The sequence below is a fragment of the Lactuca sativa genome, chromosome 5, assembly GCF_002870075.4.
Source record: "Lactuca sativa cultivar Salinas chromosome 5, Lsat_Salinas_v11, whole genome shotgun sequence".
Classification (NCBI taxonomy): Eukaryota; Viridiplantae; Streptophyta; class Magnoliopsida; order Asterales; family Asteraceae; genus Lactuca; species Lactuca sativa.
The window spans coordinates 277,437,964-277,457,818 of NC_056627.2; the positions used below are offsets into that span (position 1 = coordinate 277,437,964).

At 38.6% G+C, this 19,855-nt stretch overlaps 1 protein-coding gene across 1 annotated transcript; it reads left to right on the plus strand.

Moving 5' to 3' along the window:
* The first annotated feature begins 981 nt into the window (after window positions 1–981).
* Window positions 982–19,518, plus strand: LOC128126023 (uncharacterized). The gene is made up of 5 exons (XM_052763719.1): window positions 982–1,112; window positions 1,161–1,456; window positions 18,720–18,724; window positions 19,084–19,191; window positions 19,315–19,518. The coding sequence occupies exons 1-5, from the start codon at window positions 982–984 to the stop codon at window positions 19,516–19,518; spliced, it is 744 nt and encodes a 247-aa protein (XP_052619679.1).
* The last annotated feature ends 337 nt before the right edge of the window (window positions 19,519–19,855 follow it).

Sequence of the window (19,855 nt, forward strand, 5' to 3'; positions counted from 1 at the left end):
AGTATAATGATAAATATAAGGTAACTAAATGTTTATAAATTTCCAATCTTAGTTACTTTAGGAAAATGTGAATTTGATGCTAATCCATGAAATTGCACATTGCACTTTGTAAAAGTCGTTAGTAGAGCATGTGTGGTTAACCGATACATTAACATGGATTAACAAAGGGTGGCAATGGGTAGCTCGTAAATTATCATTGATCAATGGAGCGTGTGTGCTTAACCGACACATTGATTAAGTGATAAATGACATCGAGAGTACCAAACTAATTTTCATGGTTATTCACCCCTTGTTTATGATCCTCGGTATCCCAGTCACAAATGAAAAAGGCATAATCGAGATTTAACATGTCATTGAATAGTTCAATGAATCTCAAAAGATCTTGGAATTTCATTTAAAACCTAATTCATTTAAAATTTCGTTTTCATGGTGGAATTGGTAAATCGTCATTTACCTACCTTAAAAAAATTTACAATTGGATTACAACATCCCTTTTCTGAATTGTGAATTATTGTGTTGGGTCCTAGCCTTAATATTTCATTTTGGGTGTTATATTAAGGATTCCTTATCTAATCAAAACTTGTCCTTCTTCTTTTGCATATGTCTACCTCAAACAACGCTTCCGGTTCCTCCAACACTTTCTCGCTCTTGAGCATTTGTGCCAAGGTGACATTCGATCGATCCAATTTTAATAATTGGATTTGTAACATCATAATGGCCTTGCATTTTGCAGACAAGGAATACGTCCTCAACAAAGATTTGAATGAGATAGATGAATCACAAGCTACTCCTGAAGAAATGGCTAAGTATAGAGCCCACTAAAAGGATGCTACCAAAGTATGAGATAGTCATTATGAGATATGCAAGGAATTGATGGAGAAGTACCATCAAAGAGCACGTTAAGAAAGGTATGAGATATTCAGGTCACTCATAACCACCAAGATAAAGGATGGATGGTCCATCACGATCCACCTGCAACACATGCAGCGCTATGTGGATCGTCTCTTGAAGCTTAATGTGAACTTTGATGAAGATTTGGTTATCGACATAGTCTTGCACTCTTTACCTCCTTTCTATGATCAGTTCAAGATGACTTATCATTTGAGCAAAAAGTAAGTCACGTTGAGTAAACTTCATGGATTACTGAGAATTGTTGAAAGTGGATTGAAAGGAAAGGCTGTTGAATTCACTCTCCCTACTACTGTTGCTCCAGTCATGGCTATTGGACAAGGAAAGGGGAAAAAGAGGAAAGCTCCCCCAAAGCAAAGATGGAAGGAAAAGTCTCATGATGGGTCTTCTAGTAGTGGACCCAAAGGAAAAACCAGTTCTGTTCCTCTTGCCTCATATCCAAAAGAAGCAACGTGCGTCTACTACCAAGACAAAGGGCATTGGAAGAGAAGTTGCCCCAAGTACCCGCAGGACATTAAGGATGGCAAGATCAAGCCTACATTGGCAGGTATTTACACTAGTTTTTCTAAAAACTCATCGCATTCGAATTCTTGGGTCCTTGATACAAGATGTGGTTTTCACATTTGCTCTGACTTGTAGAGACTAAAAGAGAGTAGGAATGTGGAGCTTGGGAAGATGAACCTGATAATGGGCAATAGGAGATCGTCACATGTTACTAAGATAGATGTTTATTCTTTAATGCTTAGTAGTGGGTTGTGTTTAGACTTGAATAATTGTTGCTACTCGTCAGAAATGACAAGGAATATTATTTCTTTTCATGGTTTGTACAGACAAAGTTTTAGATATTCTTTTAATAATGAGAATGGATCTATTAATGCTTATTATAATGGTGTATTTTATTTTGATGCATTGCCTTGTGATGGTGTATATGAAAATGTGATGGTTGTAGACAATTTAAGAAATAGTGTATTGCATATTGATTCATCTAATGGTTTAGACAAAGCATGCTTGTGGCATTGTCATCTTGGACATGTCAACAAGAAACGCATTGCCCAACTCCAAAAGGATAGAGTGTTGGAATCATTTGACCTAAGGTCGGATGATACATGAGAGTCTTCTTTGCTTGGAAAGATGACTAAATCACCTTTCACAGGTTTTTGTGAAAGAGGTGAGGGATTGTTGGATCTCATACACACTGATGTGTGTGGGTCCTTTAGATCCACCACAAGGGATGCAAATCGATTTTATGTTAATTTTACTGATGATTATAGCAGATATGGATATATCTAATAAATCAAGCATAAGTCAAAAACCTTTGAAAAGTTCAAAGAGTTTAAACATGAAGTCGAAAATCAACTAGGCAAGAAGATCAAGATGCTTAAATCTGATAGAGGTGGTGAGTATCTTAGTAACGAGTTCCACGACTACCTCAAGGAATGTGGAATTGTTTCAAAATTGACACCTCCCAGGAAACCACGAATTAATGGTGTATCTAAGAGGCATAATCGAACCTTGTTGGACATGGTTCGTTCCATGATGTGTCAAGATTTGCTTCTGATATCGTTCTGGGGGTATGCCTTAGAGACTGCCGCCCATATCCTTAATCTAGTCCCAACAAAGAAGTTTTCCAAAACACATCACGAGATGTGGACAGGGAAGGTTCCCTCGTTAGCACATATCAAGGTTTGGGGTTGTGAAGCTTTTGTTAGACGAGTGACTGACAACAATCTTGAACCTCGAAGTGAGCGATGTATTTTCATAGGCTACCTACAGAAGTCCTTTGGATACTTGTTCTATAGACCTAGTGAGAACATGGTCATCGTAGCACGAAGGGGAGTTTTCCGCCGTAGGGAACTCATATGCAAAGAGGACAGTGGAAGTATAATTGATCTTGAAGAGATTCAAGAGTCAAGCGATGAAGGAACCTATAACACTAGCACTCAACCCGAGGAAGAAATTCATGTTGAACCTATTGACGATTCGTTACCTCTTAGGAGTTCCACTTGAGTTAGAATGACACTAGAGTTTTATGGTTTTCATATTAGTACGGATGGTGATATGTTTATCAGTGATAGTACATTGGTAAATTTGGATGAGCCTTCTAGCTACAAGGAATCCGTGGCGGGCCCTGAGTCTGCTAAACGGAAAGAGGCAACGGACAGCGAGATCCAGTCCATGTAGGGCAATAAAGTTTGGAACTTGGTTGACAATGTACCAAGTCGTAAGACATTTGGGTGCAAATGGATCTTCAAGAAGAAGATTGATATGGATGGAAAGGTACACATGTTCAAGGCACGGCTGGTTGCGAAGGGCTTTACTCAAACCGGTGGCTAAGATAAAATCTATTTGGGTTATGTTAGGCATAGCTGCGTTTCATGATTATGAAATATGGCAGATGGATGTCACAACCGCTTTCCTTAATGGAAAGTTGGCTGAAGATGTTTACATGAGTCAGCCAAAGGGTTTTGTGGATGCTAAGTACCCCATAGAGTGTGTAAGGTTGAGAAGTCAATCTATGGATTTAAGCAAGCTTCTCGCAGATGGAATCTTTTCTTCGATGAGAAAGTCAAAAAGTTTGGTTTCTCTAGGAGTGAGGATGAGTCATGTGTATATGTCAATGCTATTGGGAGTATAGTAAGCTTTCAAGTAGTGTATGTTGATGACGTACTGCTCATAGGAAACGACGTTCCAACCTTGTAGGAAGTTAAGTCATGGCTTGGAAAGTGTTTCGCTATGAAGGATCTAGGAGAGGCTGCTTATATTATGGGAATAACAATTTTGAGAAATAGGAGTAGAAGACTAGTTGGAATTAGTCAAATTACTTACTTGGATAAAGTGTTGAAGTGTTTTAGCATGGAGAATTCCAAGAAAGGAGAATTACATATCCAGAGCAACACCAAGTTAATATGATTCAGAGTCCGAGTACCGATGCCGAGATAGCAGAAATGAGTCAAGTTCCATATGCTTCTGTCGTTGGCACGATCATGTATGCCACGACATGTACTCGCCCTGATGTGGCTTTTGCTTTGAGCATGGTAAGTCGATATCAAGGGGACCCAGGTAAAGCTATGTTGATAGCAGTCAAGAACGTTCTTAAGTATCTGTAAAGAACTAAGGAATGTGTCCTTGTTCTTCGTGGCAGTGATGACTTGAGAGTTACTTGTTATAGTGACGCCAGTTTTCAGACAGACTGAGACAATTTCTGTTCTTAGTCTGGTTGGGTGTTTACACTCAATGGAGGAGTAGTGACTTGGAAAAGTTCCAAGCAGGAGACCATGGTTGATTCAACATATGAGTCAGAGTATATATATATATATATATATATATATATATATATATATATGTATATATATGTGTGTGTGTGTGTATGTATATATATATATATTCCAATGAAGCGTCAAAAGAGGCAATATGGTTGAAGAACTTCATTGGAGACCTTGGAGTTGTACGAACTATAAAGGAGCCCATGGAGATTTTCTGCGATAATGAAGGAGCGGTTTCCTTGACCAAGGAACCAAAGGATCATGGAAGATCCATACATATCGACATAAAATACCACTTTATCAGACATCGGGTAGAAGAAGGACTCCTCGAAGTAAAAAAAGGGTATCTTCAAAAGATAATCCTGCCGATCCCCTCACTAAGGGTCTAAGTAGGATTAAGCATGTTCAACATGCAAGGAGCAGTGGTATGAAGGACGATATTAGTTTTAGTAATTAGATAGATATTTTAGAAACTTGTAACAATATAAATGTAATTGACATTTGATGATTAAGTAATGGAGATTTATTTATGAGAATTGTTTACTATCTTATGTCATTTTTTTTGTGTTTCAACTTTGCATGTTTTACTTCCAGAATAATTATATTATTCAAATTATCCACAGTCGATCATACATTGGAAGTAAGTATTGAATTAAGACTGTCATCAATTGGCTTGTAGGTTTTCTAAGTGTTTAGACTTAGCAAATGTTTGTTGCAACGTTCCTGAGTACTCATAAAATGGGGATTTAAGTATTGTATTAAACACATGCTCATAGAATTACTTCATGGAATTTATCACGAGTAATTATGAGATGATAATATCGTATAATCTTTAAACAGAGATATATGAGTTGTTGTTTACGAGTTGGTTGTGCATTGATAATGCGTAAACGCATTAGTAACTTGATGTTATAAAACGTATTGTTATGTATGATTTGATGAGTAAATAGTACAAGCATATAAGTCAAAGTTTATCTTTTCCTTTTATCCCAAGGGGTAAAAGCGATATCTTGGGCCCCTCGATGATTTTGTGTTGACTTATGTGTCGGGCTTGGTCAGGACTGAAGTGATGTGTCCAATTAAGTTCTTTGTCATACAAATCAGAAATCGAGAAACAAAATGTTGGACAATGAGAATGATTTTTTCCAAGTCTTCACCCACATGATATCTTGCAGCGAAAGATTATATGATCCCTTATCTTAAGACTTGTAACTGACTAGGTTAGAGTTCGACAACGACTTTTTAAAGCTACGATTGCTAGTCAAATTTTGAAGTCGTACTTGCAACTATAGTTATTAGACTTATCCAAGTGGGAGACTATTGGATGTGACAACCGTCAATTTCCGGTCAAGTCAAAGTCAACTGAAGTCAACAAGTCAAACCATTCGACTCAATTTACCCATGGGTACTAGAGTTTATGTTATGTAATTTCTAAACAACTCGCTATTCTAATGAGAGATCATAAATCGAAAAGTGCGTACATCTAGATCTCCTTAACCTAAAACTGTGGTACGTGGCGAGCCAAACCGATAAAACAATGTTGCATACTCATCGGGAGTGTGTAAGATCCTTAAAAAAGGCTTAACAGGGTTTACGGACCTTGCATTGCGAAGCCGGACACTCGCATTGGCCACACACAAAACCTCTCTCAATTGTTTTCACTCTATCTCTCTTTATCGAGAATCTCTCCAAGATATGAAATCTCTCCTAAATCTCTCTAAGTATGTGAAATCTCTCCCAAAACTCTCTTTGTATGAGAAATCTCTCCAAGAATATGAAATCTCTCCCAAATCTCTCCAAGAATGTGAAATCTCTCCCAAAACTCTCTTTGTATGATAAATCTCTCCAAGAATATGAAATCTCTCTCAAATCTCTCCAAGAATGTGAAATCTCTCCCAAAACTCTCTTTGTATGAGAAATCTCTCCAAGAATGTGAAATCTCTCCCAAATCTCTCTTTGTATGAGAAATCTCTCCAAGTATGTTAAATCTCTCCCAAATCTCTCTAAGTATGCCAAATCTCTCCAAGTATGACAAATCTATCCCAAATCTCTCTCAAAATCTCTCTCAACTTTCTATAATCACTCGGGGCATCCCGACCCTCGAATTTGGCGAAAACAGCCCAAAAAAATGGAAGTCTACGCGAAAAACGGACTTAAAGAGCCGAAACTCCTCTTAGGAACCGAAACCCCTCTCAAGGAACCGAAACCCTCTCAGGAACCGAAACCTCTTAGGAGCCGAGACCCTCTCAACCGAAATGGACCAAGTGCTCTGTTTATTTCGGTCTCCTGATCATTCCAAACCGAACCTGACTTTCGACTCCCCTTCTCCCCTTCGGTCAGAAGAGACTCCACTTCGGTACGAGAGGCGAACCTGCGCATCCGAGGACTTGAGCCGAGGAGCAAGCCTGCGCATCCGAGCCCCACTCTCGGTTCCTCCTCCTGCTCTCGGTTCCTTCTCATGCTCTCGGTTCTAGCGGCTAGGACCGAACCCTCGGCCAGAACTTCGGATTTTGACAGTTTTCACCCGATTTTCGATATCTTTAGCGTTTTGAGCCTGTTTTTCGAGATTTTAACGCATGATTTTCTCACAAACTCATATTTTAACATAATAAGCCCCAAATATTCATATTTTAATTATATTTTGGGGAAAATCCTTGTCTAAGAATAAAATCTAGTAGGTAAGATTTATGGGTGGAGTGTTGACTTTGCCTTAGTGCGTGACACAAGCAACCTCCCCATACCTCCATGGTACAACCCCTTGTCCTTCCACCATACCTAAGTCATGCTAATGTACTTTATCATCATTTCCAGCCATTTCCCACGTTCTTAGAGCTGGAACATCCACCCTCTCTCATCACTTCACTCATTTTCTCTCATTTTCGCCACAAGATCAAACACTTTTCTCTCAACTCTTCTCTCTCAATTTCGAGATTTCCAAGGCTTTCCTTCTACTTTTGGTGAGTATGTTCATTATCCTTATGACTTTTACACTTCCTTCTACTCCAATCATAGATTTCTTACACAAATATCGTCATATTTGTGGTAGATCTTCGAATCTTCAAGCACCTCCCAAGTGTTCTTGAGTTGAGAACTTCTTTTCTCCATCATCCATCTACTGAAATCACTCAAGGTGAGTTCATACCCCTACATTTTCATGTTTTCTCAAGTTTTTAGGGGGGGAATACAAGTTAAAACACCAAGAACATAACTAAAATTTTCTAACAGCTTTCATCAGAAAAGTTGGACTCCATTCACGGAATGTTTTGGACAACTTAAACATTTTTGTTTGAAAAAATGTTTTAGGTGTAAGTAGCTCCAGTTCTTAGCTTTAAAATGACTACTTGCACACCTCTATACGATTTTTCTACGATTTATGGTGATTTTTACAAAACTCCCTATCATTTCAAACACCAATCCGGACCAGTCTGTGATTATGGACTATTTCACCCAAGTTGGAGGTCATTAAAAATCATGATAAAAATTATGAGTAAACTAGACATATTTTGGGAACTCTCAGAATTTACAGATTTAGTTTTCGACTTCGTATGATTTTTCTATGACTTTTCTAAAACAGAACAGGAAGGTTAAATTTAGTTAAGAGCATATAAATTTCATAACACTTTGTATTATGTTGAGCAAAGTGTATAACAATAAGTTCTAAATATTGAATGTGTTTCCTTGTTAGTTTATCATCATAAACTAAAACTTAGTCATTCATGATAAGATTATTCATTCATTTAGAACACGTATATTAAGCTATAATAAGCACGGTTTTTGGATTCATAACACAAATGCGTTTTCATAAATGAGTTCTTATACATTACAAACGTTTTGGTATAAACTATAATAGGTATGGTTTATGTTTCCATTAACACAACAAACACATTTCGGAAGGTTTTATTCCCACAGAAAAAGGTTTTACACTCATGCACACCACACGTAAACTTGTTAACCTAAATTGTGAAACAATCTCTTCCGTACGTCCGAGTGCGGAATCTAAATTCCTGGTAGTTATAATCAGAGTCTCCTGGAGGGAGAACGTGATAGTTGTGTATAAATCTATATTGGGTTTGACAAACCCACACCAGAGCTGCTTGCAATAGCTAGACCGGCAGGTCTGAGGTGACAAGTGTCATTTCAGTTTCGCGACGCCTGAGAAACGTCGTGGCAGGTTTATTCAGTCATTAGTATGATTATAGCGGCTCACATAGGGATTTAACAACATAAAGTTTACAGGGATTTTCATAAATCAAAAGGGGTTTTATGTCAATTTAAAATCACTTTTTATATCAATAATTACAGATATTATGGTATATTTTCAGTCTTGGTATTTAAGACCACACATCATTCATTACGGGATTTTTCTGAAATCAGAAAGGGTTTTACGCCAATTTAAAACCACATTTATATCTTTAAGTATGACAAATACTTGTTCATTTCGGTCCTGGTATTTAGGACTACATAACTTTTATAAGGAAAATATTGGATTTTTCTTGGTAACATACATCTCCTTACAAAGATCGATTTTCAAACTTTTACTGTCAAAAGCTTATGAACTCACCAACCTTTGTGTTGACACTTTTCAAAACTACTTGTATTCTCAGGAATTCAGTGAAAACAGGAAATCAACAACGTTTTGAGGATGGGACGATAAATAATCAAACAGTTCATTTTGTATCATAATGTAATTGATTCGAATCATGTAAACATATACTTTGGTGTAACTTTTTCAATTATATTTATGATGGTTGTAATTACTTTGAGCACTATTATACTCATGGTTGTGATACTACACATGAAGTCCTCCACCCCCGGACGTTTCCGCCATCCTTGGTTTGGGGGTGTGACAGATTGGTATCAGAGCATTGTTTATAGTGAACTCAGTATATCGAACCACATAAGATATACAAACTATAAATGCATTGGGACTAAAAGTCTCTGATTTAAAGTTTTCAATACAATCATACTTTTAGAAATAAATAATTTCCTATTAAAAGTATACATGCATGCATACATATTAAGGTCAGCATCATTCTCTAACAAAACAAAAGTAACGATTGTTGAATATCACAGGTAAGCTCGGGGGTGTATGATCAGTCTTGGGAATGGCATAGCCTGATCAACTATGCTAGTCCGAGGAGTGATTAGCACATGCCCAAGAATGGTTGTGATATGGCAACAAGTCTAAATACTTACCAACACTACCACAATGAGAACATTAGAATAGAACACGAGTTTAAAATACTATAGGAGTATTTTGTAATATCATAACTTATATGAAAACTAATTAGATCCTTAATAATAGGTATATAGTCCCTAAGTGGATACCCTAAGATATTATATAACTTAGAAATCATAGACTTAGAATTTGTGGTCATTGCCTTACTTCCTTTTCCTTGTTTGGATGTGGATCTAGGGTAGGATCACTTATTCGAAGGTCTATCATATCTTGTTATATGTAATTAGTATGCACTATGTCATTATAGAAGTAACTAATAAGGATCACCCCTATAAGTAATTAATTATAGAGTTAGACGCCTAGTAATTATCTCTTCCACTCCTATTCTCGCACGTACAACATAGTAAAATCCTACTTACCGGACGACACCTACTTTCCCAATCCGAACCGAGAAATGGTGAATGGTTATGAGGAGAATCAGAAGCGAAACCGGAGGTAATCAATCCTCTATGCATAGCAAGGGTTTCCGTGAACCGTTTCGACTACATCGAACCTGTGCCCCGTTGGGCAATCGTGATCAAGGGTTGAATGTCGACAGCAATGACAACAACCACCATGTGGAGACCAACGAGGGTGCTATGACCTCAACTACGGGGGATCGACTGACAGAGCCCTCCCGGCTAAGACCCGACAGATCGCGAACATCGGGGATTAAAGCAGGTAGACTACAACCTAAGTTCGGAAACTGCGCGCTACTACAGGCCCTACTGTCTCATGTACCCGAGACTCGAAAAGAGACTACTATTTCGGAGACCAACTCTCTGTTTAGGACCTTATCGCCACTCAGGCAGAGGCAAGAGAGTAACGGGGTAGACACACGACATTCAAAGAGAGGAGGATTGCAGCCAAGCATCGATTGACAGAGTTGCAAGGTGCATCGACTTTGCCTCAGGCATCGCAAGGGACGGATCGTCGTAAGTAGAATTCAGACCGCTCACAAGACCTTGTAAATTAGGTTCGTGGGTATGCGTTGGTGCTACTCTATTGTAGGCGTAAGCACGACACTGGGATTTAAGCGGTCATACTAAACGAGGGATCTAGTTGCTATCAAAACTTTTCCATGCGCGGATGTGAGGCAAACCTACAGCTAGGTCAAAATTTTTAGCTGAAACCAGAATTACTAGAATCATATTAACATGATGGGCATAGGATATACCTAACAGACTCGAAGGTCTATTTAGTCTTAGTTATATAACTAAGCATACTTCAATTGGTCATAATAAGGACCTAGCTTGGGTCAAGTTACAAGGTTTCACTTGGATACAGAACTACTGAAATACATGAATATACCATATAAAGAATCTCGCTATGAATTGTTTTCAGAACACCGTTAACGACCGAATTGCGTTACAAATTGATAAGATAAACTTATTTAGAAACTCGCGACGTATAGCCATTCTAAAAACTCATTATCATCTCACCCTTAAACATTTTGTTGAGAAGTTCCTTCTTCATAGACCTATAGGTGCGATCATACCAGCACTAATGCACCGGGTCCCATCAAAACTCCTCAGCCAAGCGTGTTCGGACAAACATGATTCTAAGATGAGTAAAGCTTAACGCCCGTATGAAACCTACTCCTACCCATTGCCATAACTCCATTTCAAGAACGTTAGCGGAAACACTAAGAATAGTACCGTAATGTGCAAAAATTTATATGCGTAAATATAAATCGTAAGAATGCACTTAAGATAATTATCCCCACTAACGAAGTCGTTTTTCATCATGGAACAGAGCTATGTCTTCACCAAGGGGAAACCAACCAACTAGCAAGGCGCCAACCCTGCAGATAGACTCTGCTACTTTTCAAGCTACGGTCACGACAGCCGTAGCAGCCATCATGGTGCAGCTCAATGCTAACCCCGCCAGCAGGCGTGGAAATGCAGTCAGAAATACTAACTGCGATAAGAATCAAGAACATCAGTGGGCGACCATCAATGAAAATGCCTCAGGCCACAAACCTACGAACAAGAAGAGAAAGTTTTGGAACATGAAAGAGCACCACCAATCTCAAAGATCCACTAAAAGACAACAACCCATGGCCACCCCTACAATTACAACAGTAGTCACGACTCATGCCTCGACACTAGCCATGGGGTCTGTCATCCAAACGCCGGCCAGACCATATAAGGGATCACTCCCGAAGTGTAACTACCATCACACAGGAGCTTGACGAATTTTACAATGTAATAACTGCAACATGAAAGGACATACCTTCCGTTTCTGTAAGGCCCCGACCCAGCATCTCCCTTCAATCACCAGCACCAAGGTAGACCCAGTATGCTACTTATGCGGTGAAACGGGACACTTCAAGAGAGAGTGTCCAACCGAGAAGAATGACGGGGGAGCAGGAGGAGTGTGATGAACACACCAGCAGGAGCAGCAGGGAACCATATTAGGACTTTTGTAATGTTTCCAACGACAAAAACGTTTAAGTACCATATGTTTGTAATGAATTCGGTATGCTTGCTAAAGTCACCGCCTTTCTAAAAAGTAGTTAAAATACTCTCTCGTTCAAATCAAACCAAAGACATTCATATATGACCTTAGGATCATTACCTGTAAGATGTGATGACTTTGTACATACATCGGGGTTAATTATAATCAAAATACTGAAGTCTTGAAACAAATAATTCCATCCTGACTCCTAGTCCATGTCTAGTAGTAGGAATTGAGTGGGGCCACCCACTCGACGATTTCCCCAACATCAAATTTCATACGACGTTCATATACCGCTTGATCGTAGGGAGACCTGTCAGGGATCATGATATCAAGTATCATTACTGGCTATCGAAATACACCTACTACCAGTGCTAGACACTGTGGTATGAATCATCTATAGTAATAATAATATCGAACAAACGGAACCCACTGAAAAGAAACACAAGATACCCTATCACTCTAATGAGCACTTCATACGAATACAACTTAACACATGTTTTACCTAAAGAGATATTGTTGTCACCATTCAATTTCGATTGGTATAGTTCTCATCTTTCCAATTTAACGACTATGAAAGGACCCTTCACCTAACCCACCGAATATCGAAACCTTTGTCTCCCATAAACGCGTCCAGCACGGACCTTCGGGTCATCCTTCGATGTGAAACCCCCCAAAACACGCACTAGAGGAGTGTTATACTTCCAGAAACCTTATCATAAGTATTTTCAGGAGACCTTCGGGAATGTCACGCGTAACAGACAAGATTCAAGCACAAAAGCTTGGGACGGATACGGTTAGTCTACCACTACTACGTGTATACGCGAGGATAATGTATAATTAAGATTCTACGGATATTGGATGTGTGCTTTCGTCCTATTTCTTGTTCCATGTCTGGTTGTGGACTTGGGGCAGAGTCACCCATCCAACTGTCTTGCCAATCTTAAGCACATACGACCTATATGCGCAAGTTAATGATTGATGGACCAGGTACGAGTCCTGCCATGAACTTCGGGCCAAGGTTTCCCAGAGGGACGAGTAAATGTCCTACCATCCGAAAAGGCCTAGTCACGTAAACCAAACCCACATGCTTCCTACAAAGCTACAAGAACTGTCAGGTCAAACCTATCGAGCTACTCAACAATGAAATTGAGGAACCAAGCTTCTCACCCTGGAGAGCTCCGGTCTTATTCTTCAAATAGAAAGACAAATTTCTCGTAGTTTCATCGACCTCAAAGGCCCCGACAATATCTCCAGTAGAAACCTTTACTATCTACCTCGCATAGACGAATAGGTCGACCAACCGCAAGGAACGAGGTACCCTTCAGGAATTGGACCTGAGGTCTGAATATCACCAGTCGCGAGTATTGGAGAAGGATGTCCGAGGACAATCCTCTAAATTCGATGCGGACGCTACAAGTCCGTAGTGATACCCCTCGGATAGGACCAACCCGCTCGCAACATTTATAGGATATGCCATTCTTACTAGGATCCGTTAGTCATTGTCATTGTAAATGACTTGCTTATCTACCCTCGTAATAAGAAGGAAACCAAGGAGAGCAGCTACAACAAACCGCAAAAGCAATATGATCAGAGAAGCTTTACCCGAAGTTCTCTAGATACGAGTTTTGGAATTGAGGACTCGAATTCCTAAGACACATCATTATCAATGTGGAAATCCTTAAGGACCCTTTCAATTGATCAAAACCGTTGAGAAACAGTCAGCACCAAAGGCGTCAGCAGGAATACGCTAAAATTCTGGGTCTCACTGACCTACTGTCTTAGCTCCTTTGGAACTTCTCGTAAATTACAGAACCCCCTTACGACTTTGAACCTGAAGGGAACAACCCTTGACTGGGAAGAGAAGCATGAGGAAGAAACCTTTAGAACTCTAGAATAAAAGACCAAATTCCTCTGGAAGCCTCACTCTGGGAAGGCCTAGTACGCTTCGGAAAGCGTGGAAAGCCAAAACCCCATATAATTATACCTTTCAAGATTCTTGTCAGAATCAGCCCTGTAACTCGCTACTTGAATCTACTCTCGCGAGCTTGGTAAAGTACATTCTACCCGACATGTCTCGAACTTGCAAAAGTATCTATCTGATGAGACTCTTGTAATTCCCCTCGACGAGATCAAGTTCCACAAGAGCCTCACCTTCGTGGAAGAACCGTAGTGACCATGGACCAAGAGGTCAAGCGAATGCAACAACGTTGCTTCTCATTAGTGAAAGTTCGCTGGAATACTAACCAAGGGCCTGGAGTCACTTGGGAGTGCGCGAATCAGTCGATTAGGAAGTATCCCCACTTCTTGGCTCGATTGTTCATGCCTACTCCTTGCCTAGATTCAAATTTCGGGAGGAAATTCCCTCTAACGGGGGGATGATGTGACAACCGTCAATTTCCGGTCAAGTCAAAGTCAACTGAAGTCAACAAGTCAAACCATTCGACTCAATTTGCCCATGGGTACTAGAGTTTATGTTATGTAATTTCTAAACAACTCGCTATTCTAATGAGAGATCATAAATCGAAAAGTGCGTACATCTAGATCTCCTTAACCTAAAATTGTGGTACGTGGCGAGCCAAACCGATAAAACAATGTTGCATACTCATCGGGAGTGTGTAAGATCCTTAAAAAAGGCTTAACAGGGTTTACGGACCTTGCATTGCGAAGCCGGACACTCGCATTGGCCACACACAAAACCTCTCTCAATTGTTTTCACTCCATCTCTCTTTATCGAGAATCTCTCCAAGATATGAAATCTCTCCCAAATCTCTCTAAGTATGTGAAATCTCTCCCAAAACTCTCTTTGTATGAGAAATCTCTCCAAGAATATGAAATCTCTCCCAAATCTCTCCAAGAATGTGAAATCTCTCCCAAAACTCTCTTTGTATGATAAATCTCTCCAAGAATATGAAATCTCTCTCAAATCTCTCCAAGAATGTGAAATCTCTCCCAAAACTCTCTTTGTATGAGAAATCTCTCCAAGAATGTGAAATCTCTCCCAAATCTCTCTTTGTATGAGAAATCTCTCCAAGTATGTTAAATCTCTCCCAAATCTCTCTAAGTATGCCAAATCTCTCCAAGTATGACAAATCTATCCCAAATCTCTCTCAAAATCTCTCTCAACTTTCTATAATCACTCGGGGCATCCCGACCCTCGAATTTGGCGAAAACAGCCCAAAAAAATGGAAGTCTACGCGAAAAACGGACTTAAAGAGCCGAAACTCCTCTTAGGAACCGAAACCTCTCTCAAGGAACCGAAACCCTCTCAGGAACCGAAACCTCTTAGGAGCCGAGACCCTCTCAACCGAAATGGACCGAGTGCTCTGTTTATTTCGGTCTCCTGATCATTCCAAACCGAACCTGACTTTCGACTCCCCTTCTCCCCTTCGGTCAGAAGAGACTCCACTTCGATACGAGAGGCGAACCTGCGCATCCGAGGACTTGAGCCGAGGAGCAAGCCTGCGCATCCGAGCCCCACTCTCGGTTCCTCCTCCTGCTCTCGGTTCCTTCTCATGCTCTCGGTTCTAGCGGCTAGGACCGAACCCTCGGCCAGAACTTCGGATTTTGACAGTTTTCACCCGATTTTCGATATCTTTAGCGTTTTGAGCCTGTTTTTCGAGATTTTAACGCATGATTTTCTCACAAACTCATATTTTAACATAATAAGCCCCAAATATTCATATTTTAATTATATTTTGGGGAAAATCCTTGTCTAAGAATAAAATCTAGTAGGTAAGATTTATGGGTGGAGTGTTGACTTTGCCTTAGTGCGTGACACAAGCAACCTCCCCATACCTCCATGGTACAACCCCTTGTCCTTCCACCATACCTAAGTCATGCTAATGTACTTTATCATCATTTCCAGCCATTTCCCACGTTCTTAGAGCTGGAACATCCACCCTCTCTCATCACTTCACTCATTTTCTCTCATTTTCGCCACAAGATCAAACACTTTTCTCTCAACTCTTCTCTCTCAATTTCGAGATTTCCAAGGCTTTCCTTCTACTTTTGGTGAGTATGTTCATTATCCTTATGACTTTTACACTTCCTTCTACTCCAATCATAGATTTCTTACACAAATATCGTCATATTTGTGGTAGATCTTCGAATCTTCAAGCACCTCCCAAGTGTTCTTGAGTTGAGAACTTCTTTTCTCCATCATCCATCTACTGAAATCACTCAAGGTGAGTTCATACCCCTACATTTTCATGTTTTCTCAAGTTTTTAGGGGGGGAATACAAGTTAAAACACCAAGAACATAACTAAAATTTTCTAACAGCTTTCATCAGAAAAGTTGGACTCCATTCACGGAATGTTTTGGACAACTTAAACATTTTTGTTTGAAAAAATGTTTTAGGTGTAAGTAGCTCCAGTTCTTAGCTTTAAAATGACTACTTGCACACCTCTATACGATTTTTCTACGATTTATGGTGATTTTTACAAAACTCCCTATCATTTCAAACACCAATCCGGACCAGTCTGTGATTATGGACTATTTCACCCAAGTTGGAGGTCATTAAAAATCATGATAAAAATTATGAGTAAACTAGACATATTTTGGGAACTCTCAGAATTTACAGATTTAGTTTTCGACTTCGTATGATTTTTCTATGACTTTTCTAAAACAGAACAGGAAGGTTAAATTTAGTTAAGAGCATATAAATTTCATAACACTTTGTATTATGTTGAGCAAAGTGTATAACAATAAGTTCTAAATATTGAATGTGTTTCCTTGTTAGTTTATCATCATAAACTAAAACTTAGTCATTCATGATAAGATTATTCATTCATTTAGAACACGTATATTAAGCTATAATAAGCACGGTTTTTGGATTCATAACACAAATGCGTTTTCATAAATGAGTTCTTATACATTACAAACGTTTTGGTATAAACTATAATAGGTATGGTTTATGTTTTCATTAACACAACAAACACATTTCGGAAGGTTTTATTCCCACAGAAAAAGGTTTTACACTCATGCACACCACACGTAAACTTGTTAACCTAAATTGTGAAACAATCTCTTCCGTACGTCCGAGTGCGGAATCTAAATTCCTGGTAGTTATAATCAGAGTCTCCTGGAGGGAGAACGTGATAGTTGTGTATAAATCTATATTGGGTTTGACAAACCCACACCAGAGCTGCTTGCAATAGCTAGACCGGCAGGTCTGAGGTGACAAGTGTCATTTCAGTTTCGCGACGCCTGAGAAACGTCGTGGCAGGTTTATTCAGTCATTAGTATGATTATAGCGGCTCACATAGGGATTTAACAACATAAAGTTTACAGGGATTTTCATAAATCAAAAGGGGTTTTATGTCAATTTAAAATCACTTTTTATATCAATAATTACAGATATTATGGTATATTTTCAGTCTTGGTATTTAAGACCACACATCATTCATTACGGGATTTTTCTGAAATCAGAAAGGGTTTTACGCCAATTTAAAACCACATTTATATATTTAAGTATGACAAATACTTGTTCATTTCGGTCCTGGTATTTAGGACTACATAACTTTTATAAGGAAAATATTGGATTTTTCTTGGTAACATACATCTCCTTATAAAGATCGATTTTCAAACTTTTACTGTCAAAAGCTTATGAACTCACCAACCTTTGTGTTGACACTTTTCAAAACTACTTGTATTCTCAGGAATTCAGTGAAAACAGGAAATCAACAACGTTTTGGGGATGGGACGATAAATCATCAAACAGTTCATTTTGTATCATAATGTAATTGATTCGAATCATGTAAACATATACTTTGGTGTAACTTTTTCAATTATATTTATGATGGTTGTAATTACTTTGAGCACTATTATACTCATGGTTGTGATACTACACATGAAGTCCTCCACCCCCGGACGTTTCCGCCATCCTTGGTTTGGGGGTGTGACATTGGATTAGGTGTCTAAGCCCATAACTATAATTGGTATTCATTTGATTTGATAGTAGCATGGTCCTTCTGGGTTGCCTTCACTCTAGCAACTGGACATGATGACTTTTGGAAAGAGAGGGTGAATTTATTATTTGGAATAATAAATTGATTTATTAATGTATTATGAAAATAATATATTAATTAGTGATCATGTTATTTAATTAGCATTTAATTAGAAATTGATTTGGAATTAATTTTGGGATTAAAGAAACCAATTAAAGGAACAGGGGTTATACAAATCATTGATAGTTCTAAAACTAGGCTACTGGACTCCTTAGAATAAAGTGGACAAAAACTATAGGGAGGCCCTATAGATTTCGTCCAAGGCTCCTTAATAAGGGTCCATGGGCCGCTTAAGCGTTAAGCAGGAAATTAGGGTTTCCTTTAGCAAACCCTAGCAGCCCATACCTATATAAAGACCCCACCTCATATGATTTTTGGAAAATGCATTATTGCTACAAACCCTAGTCGAAGTTCAGAAAGATTCCCTCCTCTCTCCTCTCATCCTCTTGCTAGTGGTGTTTGTAAGCCATTAGAGGTGCAACATTTGAGGCACAAAGCTTTCAAGAGTCAAGGATCTACAAGGTGTTCTTGTTATTACTACATAACAAGTAAGGTAAACATCAAAGCCCTTTTATTATGTGATTTTCGATTTATATATGCTAGATCTCGGGTTTTGCTTTGGTATTCAATTTGCATGTTCAACTAGTGAAAAACTTAGATGCAAAGCAATTAGGGCTGCATGAACACATATGTTGTAGTTATGCTCAAAACCCATCATAAATGACCATGAAAAACACAAGTTTATTAAATGACCACAACTTCCACAGAGAGGGTATTTGCGGAAGACCTTATACTCTATGGAGTTGGACACGTGAGGGAAAAAGACAAAAAAAAAATCATGATTTTACATTGTTCTGCAGACGATGTCTCTGCGGAAATGAGTATGCCTCTTTGGAAATGAATATGCCTCTGCAGTGGTAGCTGAAAGCATTAAATGTTTTCCAACATTTCCATTGAGAGGGTCTCTACGGAATGCATGTACACCTCTGAGGAACGATTACTCTTCTGCAGAAATGGTTGGTGGAGCGATTTTGAACAACAAATGACATTTTTTTTTCGTTTTTTAATGGTATTATCAGTATTTTAACACTTTTACTGACTAGAAACCCTTTTTCCCGTTTTTGTGAATGCTTTAATTATTAGAACTCATTTTTTCATTATCCATATGGAGAGTGTATTGAAAGAATCAGTTTTATTATTCTGTGTATGGGAGGGTTGTGGTAGTTGGTTAATGGAGATGAGGTTTATGTTAGAAATAATGTTAAAAACTTTGATTTAAATCTTCCTCTTAACTATGACCATCATATGTTATTACAAATGGTTAGAAATCAGGCAAGTGTGCTCAATAGTCATATATCTTTTCCTTTTAAACACCTGGATTGTGCGTATGTTATGGAGCTTGTAGATGAATAAAATGTATTTAAACTGAGACATGTAATATTTTAAATAAATCAGACAGTGCATTTGTATTTTTCGGTGCTTGGTGAAGAAGTTGAAGAACAACCAGTGGTGAAGTTGAAGAACAACCAATTTATTGGATCAAAAAGTAGTCGAGGCTGTGGAGAAAGACAATCCGGTGGAAACCTTTCATGTAGACGAGGAAATGACGTAGGAGTGGGTTATCAAAAGAGAGCTTCAGTTCCTGATAACTTTGTATGAGATAATGATCAAGAACCAAATTTGTGCATGACAAAATTAGAACAACAAAATTTATTAAAGTTTGGAAAAGTACCTGATTTTGATGATCGATAATCTGATGAAAAATCAAACGAAGGTTGGTTGGAAGATGAGTACACGCAACAAAAAAAATTGCTTTTAACCCATGGTATTTTATTCCTCCCATTCCTGATTGTCCAGAACCTATTCTTTAATCTGGACCATTTCAAAGTTTAGGTCCGAATGATAAAATATTTGTGAATCAAACCTATAACACCAAAAAAAACCTAGCATCTATTGTTAAATTCAAAGTCGTTAAAGAAAAGTTTCAGATTAAGGT

Bases quoted from the DNA above. Each gene is read 5' to 3' on its own strand.
- LOC128126023 (XM_052763719.1), top strand. From the start codon at position 982: ATGCAGCGCTATGTGGATCGTCTCTTGAAGCTTAATGTGAACTTTGAT. The intron at 1,113-1,160 runs GTAAGTCACGTT...AATTGTTGAAAG, and splicing joins ACTTATCATTTGAGCAAAAA to TGGATTGAAAGGAAAGGCTG. The intron at 19,192-19,314 runs GCAAGTGTGCTC...TAAATAAATCAG, and splicing joins TACAAATGGTTAGAAATCAG to ACAGTGCATTTGTATTTTTC.